The 8689-nt window shown below is 42.6% G+C and overlaps 1 protein-coding gene across 1 annotated transcript; it reads right to left on the reverse strand.

Annotated features, from left to right (window-relative positions):
- Nucleotides 1–624: 624 nt before the first annotated feature.
- On the reverse strand, nucleotides 625–7193 carry LOC135243136 (WAP, Kazal, immunoglobulin, Kunitz and NTR domain-containing protein 2-like). Its single transcript, XM_064314715.1, has 2 exons — nucleotides 5248–7193; nucleotides 625–4476 (listed from the first exon to the last, which is right to left on the reverse strand). The coding sequence occupies exons 1-2, from the start codon at nucleotides 5443–5445 to the stop codon at nucleotides 2965–2967; spliced, it is 1710 nt and encodes a 569-aa protein (XP_064170785.1). The 5' UTR covers nucleotides 5446–7193; the 3' UTR covers nucleotides 625–2964.
- Nucleotides 7194–8689: the final 1496 nt, after the last annotated feature.

An 8689-nucleotide genomic window follows, 5' to 3' on the forward strand; every position in this document is an offset into this window, starting at 1 on the left:
TGTTTGGGGTGTTAGCTTGGCAGGGGTGTTGTTCTTTCTGCCTGTGGCTCTTAGACAAGCCCCACCCCACCAAGATAAGCAGGAATGTGACCTTCTTCAGACCTTTACAATTAATCTGAGGAGTACATGCGCATCATTTTGAGGGTGTGTGCGCGTGTGTGTGCATGTGCATGCGTGTGTGTGTGCGCTTGTGTGTGTGCATGTGTATGCATGTGTGTGCACGTGTGCGTGTGTGCATGTGTATGCATGCATGTGTGCGCGCGCACGTGTGCATGTGTGTGTATGCGTTTGTGCACACACGTGTGTGCATGTGTATGTGTGTGTGTGTGTGTGTGCACGTGCGTGTGAGTGTGAGTGGGGGCTTTGGTGCTGTCAGGAGTCCACACACAATGTACATGAAAGGAGCTGAGGATACTATAAATGTACCTATTAATAGAGCATAGAGGACAACCCTAGGTGAGCTTTTTTAATGCATAAGTACTGCGTCATCAGCAGAAAAAGGTCTTCCATGATTTGTTTCACAAGGGCAATGCACCCTCTGTAAATGCATCAAACATAATTGAACAAAAAAAAAAGCGTTTATGGCACCATTATTATTTGGATGAATAAATTTGTGGACTGAAACACATTCAGGATTTCTTTATTCAACTTACAGCAGCAAGAAGGAGAGAAAAATACAATAAATATAAAAATGTAATTCCAGGGGTAGATAAAAATAGAGATGCATTTCATTTATAATAGAATGATCAGGTCCTTCCATTTGATTCTTATGGTCTCAAATAACTGCATTTTCCGGGAAGGAATTATATTTTAAGTACACTTGGTAACACTGATTTGGAATATATTACATTATGGATACTGCATTTCATCTCCATGGTGACCACAGTTACACTTTAGCAACCGATATCATCAATGCCAAGGTGCAACAACAGGTTTAAAATGGAACCTGAAAAACAGCAGGCCATTTCACATATGCAAAGAAAATGGTAATGAAAATAGTTCACAGATCAGTTTAAGATAAACTAAGATATATTCATTCACAAGATCAAACCTGTTTTTTCCTTTTTAACAAACCAAATGGTATAATTAATGGTCTACATGCTGTTATAATTTAGTAATTTTAAGTTATAATTTTGCAACTCAGTGGAAAATGCACTTTGTGCTATAACCTGGAGCCAGTTTGATGAATGAAGAGAGGGTGGATTAGAATTGCTTTATGGTTTCAATGTTGAAAATGTTATGTGACCCCCTCCTGCTCGCCCAGATGACATCCTATGAAAGCAAACTCTGCTCTACAAAACATACTGTTCAGTCGGACAGAGGCTAGGCCCAGCTTTCACATGATAATGAGTTACAGCCGACATATTTTGTACAATACACACCCCTGTCTGTCCCATTGCTGAACAGCAGAACATGACTGAAACCTTCATGCTTTGTAGTGGGAAAGTTCGGAGTTTAAAAAAAAAACAGAACTTTTTTTAACCTGGTAGTCTAACTGAGAATTTAATTATCTCACCTTGATTTAACCAGGTAGACTGAGAATTAAATCCCTTATTTAACCAGGTAATGTTAAATAACGGAGAATGTAGTTCTCATTTGCGTCGACAACCTAGGGAATGGAATGTAAGAGACTGTGCAGCCAATCACGTACAAACGTTCATAAAGCCAGGCTTTTCCTGGCACACTCCATTAATAATGTACCAATGAGCCAACATGACAAGAGAATAAACTTCAGGGGATACTGTCTGCACCCCTGAAAACACCATTTGATAGTTTCTGCCATCAAATTCATGTTTTCATCATTCTTAGGTGCTGAAGTAGAGCAGGGGCTGATTTCAGAAAATTGGGGAAATAATCACATTTTCTTATTTGCTATACATGTGTACATTAATACAGAAAAAATATACTCCACTATCACAAAAAAAGACATAGTTATGAGAAAATCTTGATTGTAGTTGATGGTATTGGTTCTTATGGGTTGTATCACTTACCTGTTTATATATTTGAATGACAAAATTCACTGTGAGCTACAACTACTTATGCCTATATTCTAATACAATTTGCAGTACAATTGCTTATTATTAACAAATCATTGATTGTTGTTGTTCTATTGCTTTGCATACCTATTGTTTGTCGTGGAAACAAAAAAAAAATCAAGAACCACAGATTATAAAATATACTGAATGGAATATAGCACTGTTCGGAAGGGGTTAGTTTCACTAGGGGAAGTCAGGTAAAGTAATTTTTGCCTGCGTAATTCCATGATTTTATTCACGCCCTGAACGACCAGGCACACAAAAAATAATTCCTTTTTTTATTTTTTTAAAGAGGCCCCCTGATAATTCACCATCTGGATCAACGTGTCAGTATTTGATGCAAATTACAACTACTTTGGGTGGTAAAATTTTATAATACTTTCCATTTCCGGCTTTGCATTTAATATATTTTGCTTATATATATTTTTCATGTATTTTTTGGCATGTCTTACAAATATTAAATATTAATATTAACTTCTGTTTTTCTTTTAGTTGCATAACGTTACACGTGCGCTGTGTTGTGTTTTTTTTTTTTTTCCTGGTAGGCGGGAATGTGTGACGAACACATCCAGGAACAGCCAAACAGATGCCCCTCAGTAATCTCAGGGAGTAATAAGGGGAAAGGCTTTTTCTGTGCAGATCGCCCATTGAAATCACTGATGTGCAGAGACAAAAAAAATACATTACCAAGTTGTCCTGCAATACTAATCCCCTCCGGACAGGGCCTATGACCGCTAAATGTTGCATATTCTTCATAAATTGTTTTTTCGTTCATTTTAATTGAGGACTAGGAAAGCTGATACCTCTTTCAGAAAATGAAAGAATATATAAGATATACATATAACTAGTTTTAAAACTACTTTTTTCAAATTCAACCACTATGCTGGGAATGCTGGCAAACCCTTTCAGGTGGTTGCGGGAGGCAGGGCTACTGCATGCTGGGAAATTCTTTGAGGAGGTCGCAGGTCTTCTTGTGGACGACCTCGCGGAGTTTGCGTAGGCGGCGGGCGCTGGACACGCCCACGTAGCTGTCGGGCTGCAGGACGGCCATGCCATTGTGGACGTCGCCCATGATGATCATCTGGCTGCCGGTGCTGGTGACATTGGGGCAAGGGCAGTTCCAGTCCATGTTCAGCAGGGTGACCTCCAGGGGCTCCTGGCCGAAGAACTTGAGGCCCATCTTCTCGTCCTTCAGGATCTCCTCCACGGTGACCAGGGCGTGGCCCGAGTCCTGGTCCTCCGTGAGCTCCGTCATGCGGCCCAGGATGACAAAGTCGCTCTTGCAGAAGCTGTTGACCATCTTCTGCCGTGGCTTGCAGGCCTTGCAGTCCTGGCTCCGCGGGAAGGGGCAGCTCTCCTCGCAGGCCTCCTTGCTCTCGAAGTTGTTATCGTTGCCGCCGCAGCCGCCGTAGATGAAGGACTGGCAGGCGCGCAGGGCGAGGCTATAGGCCCAGCGGGGCTCGTACGCCTTGCACGGGCCCTGCAGGCTGGGCAGGCTGCAGGCCCCGCCCACCTCCAGGCCACAAGCACGCATGCAGGCCTCATAGGTGTGGAAGTGGTTGCGGTTGCCGTCGCAGTTGCCATAGCTGAAGGTGAAGCAGTTGTTCTTCTTGGCCTCGTAGTACCAGCTGGTGTTCTCCACCCCGCAGTTCTGGCTATCCGGCGGCTTCAGGCACTCGTCGGACGGGAAGCCGGTGGAGTTGGTGAGGTCTTCTCCTTTGATCGGCTCCTGCTTGACCACGGACAGCGGGAAGTGGGCCTGGGCGGTGCCACGGGAGTTTCTGGCGGTGCAGGTGTAGATACCGGCGTCCTGTGGCTGAGCGTTGTAGATGACCAGCTGAGCCATGTTGGTGACCACGACGTTCCCGCGCACATGGTTGGGCCGCATGACCGTGTTCTCCTGTCCCTCCACCTGCTTCTCCCAGGTGATCTCGGGAGCCGGCCTCCCTGTCACCTCGCACAGGAAGCTGGCCGTTTCGCCCACCAGCACCGACTGGTGGGCGGGGCTTCCGGCCACCGTGGGAGGGAGGGCGTCCAGGGGCGTGGTCTCCAGGAGGGCGGTGGTGGGGTGGACGGTGGTCTCCGGAGGAACGGGGCTGGTGTGGGGCCAGGTGTGGTGGTACCTGCAGGTGACCACGGTGAGGGAGATGCCCTTGGAGCAGGCCTCGGCGTCCATGTAGCAGAGGTTGTAGTACGTCATGCCGTCGGAGGCGCAGGTGAAGTGGGGCTCGCGTTCGCACCGGTCCCGGCACTTGCACACGGGCTGGCCGTCCCAGATGTCGCACTCGGAGCCCTGCTGCGTGCACATGAACTTGTCGCAGGTGGCCCCCTTCGGCATCCCCACCGGGCCCTTCTTGCCCTTCACGTCCACGTAGCGCGCCGCCACGCAGCTCTTGTTCCCACAGACATTGGGGCAGCACTTCTCAAACGTCTCGCAGTCCTGTGGTGGAAAGCAGTGCTGTCATTGGTTGTTAAAGTGTTTTTAGCCCTCAAAGTAAATGAATAAATAAAATAAGATATTATATGAATAAATTAAGAAATAAATAAACACACAGATTCCCAACTTAATGACTTTCAGGGGAAATCCTCACTTTTGGTCTAAGGAGATGAGCACATCAGTATGTAACAATACTAGGTATTTACTATTTTTATGGGAACCATTTACTTTTTTCTTGGTTATTCATTTTTGCATTTAATACTTTTCCATAAAGAAATAGTTGTATTATTCGGTGTGATATCAATGTACAGGAACAGTCTAAATAAAATATGACTCAAAAATTCATGTTTTGACCTGATAAACATTTCACTGCTGTATGAAAGCACAGCTGTCAGACACGCCTTACAATATCACAATATTGCCCGGTTAAATGTTCAGGAATGTACTGTGGTGTTTGTAATCCACACAAAAATGATCATGTATAAATTTAAGTAAATTGGTTTCAATTCATTCTAATTAATCTTTAAATTAAATTGAACATTATTTGATGAAGAATGTGAAAATTTTATCAACAGATATATCACAGTTCCAGATTTTACTGCTCGAATTGAAAAATAAAATTACCTTTAATTATGTTTGGCAGGTATGTGCAAACAATCTCTGTGGATAGTTGATAGTTGCCTACGTTTGACAGGCATATGTACAAACGATCATTGTAAACGACAGCTTATATTTTGTTTGCTCAGTGGTATCTTGCGATGCGAAGAGACTCACCTGGTCAGACTCGCACTCTCGCAAACAGGTGCTCATGGCATCCACCCATAGGTTCGGATTCATGTCGTTCGGACACATGCCCGCGTGAGAGTACACAACTTTTGTAAGGGACATGGCCTTTACCCCACTGTCTGGAAGCAAGACAAAGCACTGTCCAGCTAAGAACCATATCCACCGCGGGAAAAGCATCCACCACATCTCCAGGGCTATATCGACGATACCGCGTAAAACGGGAAAGAAAAATGTCGAAAAAAAAAATCCACTACACACTCGGTCGACAAATGTTTCTGGAGTGCAAAATAATAGCCAAATTAAGCGAGAGGCACTCCTGTAAGCTTGGAGTGTTGGTATAACTCCTTCAGTTCGATGGGTACTGAATGCACTGAATGTTAGATTAAGAGCGATATTTATACCTCTATTACTTTACTCTAAACTTCGAATAACTATACCGACAGCTCCTCTCCGACCAACCAAAACCAATTATGAACACGTTGACAGTTATGAATTGCCTATGAGTACCTGACAGGATTTGAGACTTATAAACATAAGACGAGAAATTGGGCAGGAACGGGAGGGACTCGTTCCTATAGCGTTGTAACATGTTTTAACCCTTCGTTTGCGGAATCACATGCGTGAATGTCTCAAGAGTCATTTCCCTTGTTTTTACACTTGGACTAATTTTCCCATGATGATGACGTCAGACAGCCCAGTCACGCCAGTCTTCGTTCAGGTGCCATCCCGCGTGTAATGTTTTGAGATGATCATTTAGTTTTATTCTACAAAACAGATCTCTTACGAAGAATTTCTTCCAAGCTCAATATTACATAAAACAATTGGTTTCTTCCAATATGAGTGAATTTTAAATGGAAAATAACACAATTGAGAAATCAGAGAATTTTCGAATATGGAGCGAAAATTGTGGTTGCCAAGGTTCCCGTTACTCCAAAATATGACAGCATATACGGTAATTCGGCCTGATTTTAATTTTAAATTCTTAATTTCTAATTTCATTCTGTGAAAATGATCGATGATCTTTCTTGCACATTCATGATAATTTGCCAGAATTTAACCCTTAAAATAAAAAAGTTGTATTAAAGTACTTGTATGTACATTTGTATCATGGGATGAAAGAAGCATGCGTTTGCATGAAATAGAAATATACAAAGCTCTACAGGAGTTGCATCCACAGTGACCATATATTCATCCATATAATCTTGAAAGTTATCAGAGAACGTTAATAAGGAAATGGACATAGAAAGGCAGATCTCTTGTACATATATGTCTCATATATGTACAACCACCCCAGTATAAATACTGACTGTGCTAAAATGCACCATTCCGAGCCCAGTGAACAGCCAATGCTGTGAACGTGTTTAAAATGCACAGGTAAAAGCATGTTATGTAAAATAAGTTATGTCAAATTCATAAACATTGTATTTGTGTACATAATTGAATAGGTCAGTATTTCACAACAGAGTCTATGCACGTTACGCAAACGTCCTGACAATAGGGCAGTAGTGACACTCGCTTGCATTCGCAGTACGATGGCACAGGACATGTTAAAAGCACATTGTTTGATTTCTGGAGTTATATATTTTGACATACATTCGCTCGGTTAGCCACCCACCCAGACGGAGTCCGAACTCTGAACTGCGCCGATCATGTGGACGCAGCTGGCGGTCGCGCAATATTAACCCAGCAAGCTGATCCAACCTGTTCCCCATTATCCTCAAAACATTAAATCTCTCTCTCTGGGGCTTCCACGTCCCACCAGTTATTTTGTTTAGGTTCAGAAGGGCCCCGCCGTTCCCCTTCATCCTGCGAAGAGAAGCTCTCGCATTCCCTGCATAGCATGGGCGCCCCCGCCATGCGCCCGACAGCGCGCCGGCCTCCGCCATACGTATCGTCTGCAAACAGACCTTGACTTTGACCTTTTGATTTTGCCATCTTTTTGAACTTGCTCCAAAGCACGGCAAAACAAAACAAAACAAAAACCTCCTTTACGGTCTCGTATTTCTGCATTCCAAAGTGTTTTAATTGTGGACACAGGGTTTAACAAGCGATATATGGCCTAAAATCTTTTTGTAACAACCGCAATTCATATATCCTGTACCCTGACGAACCAATCATTTGTTTTCTGTTTGAGCTTCATGCAGGTTTCCTGGGTATATTTTTCCCACTTAATTCTAACACCATAATAACATATGGATTAAAGACATAATCTACCTTTTAAAGTGATGCATTCAAACTCAAATGAATGTACAAATATTTACATTTTTACTGCAATACATTGTAATATGTTGAATACACTGTACTGTTAAACTTTTATACGAGCTTCCAGTGATTCTTTTGAATCATCATTATTAAACATTTAAAAATATCTCAAAATTAAAACAAAGCAATGTGAAGTGGTATGCACATGTATATTCTACAGGCCAGTTGTGGATAATAGATAAATTTAGTTTTGTAGGAGCTCTGCAAAGTGGAAGAATGAAAACTGATGATAGATTGTAATGAAATATTATAATTATCATCCTTGAAAATTCTACAAGGCTAATAAGTATAGGTATTGCAGTTGGTGCTACCTTGACTGAACCAAACCCAAAATGAACCTGAGCGACAGGACAGAAAGAAAACAATTACCTGAATGTAAATACAATTAGAGTTACAATATGGCCGACTTGCAGAAATGAATAACAGAAGCAAACACAATGGAACACAGCCTGAAAGGAAAAAAAAAGTTTTTTACTTTCATTTGTTTAGATTTTTTTTTTGTTTGTTTTGCTCTGCTTGCAAAAATTGATTAACATGGCAAAGGCGACTCATGAGGGTATTTGAGGGAGTAAAAAAAAAAATGGACTTGGGCAGTTTTATTAGCGAGATTAGCGTCTGTGGGTCCTGCTTCCACCTGTCACCCCCACATACTGGGAAATATTTCATGAGCTTAGAGAGGGTCGGTGCTGACGCTGGGGCCGGAGAAGTGTAATCTGTCTCACATTCCCTAATCAATGTCACAAGGTTTGTTTAGCACAGTAAACCAGCTCTCCTGGGCAACACGCCTCATCGCACCATGCCCCCGAAAGTGTGCGATCGCAAATCAATCAATCAGTTTGTGTAAATGGGTTTTGCTTTCATCAGTTTCATGAAATGGAAGGGTAAAAGGAAATACTGTCATTGGTGTTCCTGAACGTACAGTACGTACATCTGTGGTAATTGCTTAAAAGTTGACGCTAACTTGATTGTTATGGAGATACAGATGGGAATAAGTGCACTGGCCACCTATTTTGCTATCCTTGGTCATAGTAGACATGTGACATTAAAGAAAACAAACATGTCTTACCTCTCATGACAATATTCTATTGGGGCCAAAATCATGCACACACACTTACGCACTTCTGCGTAACTGAGTGTTTCTGCTTGCCTGACCTACATTTCTGACTTC

Source organism: Anguilla rostrata, chromosome 17 (genome assembly GCF_018555375.3).
Source record: "Anguilla rostrata isolate EN2019 chromosome 17, ASM1855537v3, whole genome shotgun sequence".
In the NCBI taxonomy this organism is placed as follows: domain Eukaryota; kingdom Metazoa; phylum Chordata; class Actinopteri; order Anguilliformes; family Anguillidae; genus Anguilla; species Anguilla rostrata.

Excerpts from the sequence above, each read along its gene's own strand:
- LOC135243136 (XM_064314715.1), bottom strand. The coding sequence starts at position 5,445 with ATGTGGTGGATGCTTTTCCCGCGGTGGATATGGTTCTTAGCTGGACAG. Across the intron at positions 4,477-5,247 it reads GAGAGTGCGAGTCTGACCAG|GACTGCGAGACGTTTGAGAA; the intron begins GTGAGTCTCTTC and ends TTTCCACCACAG.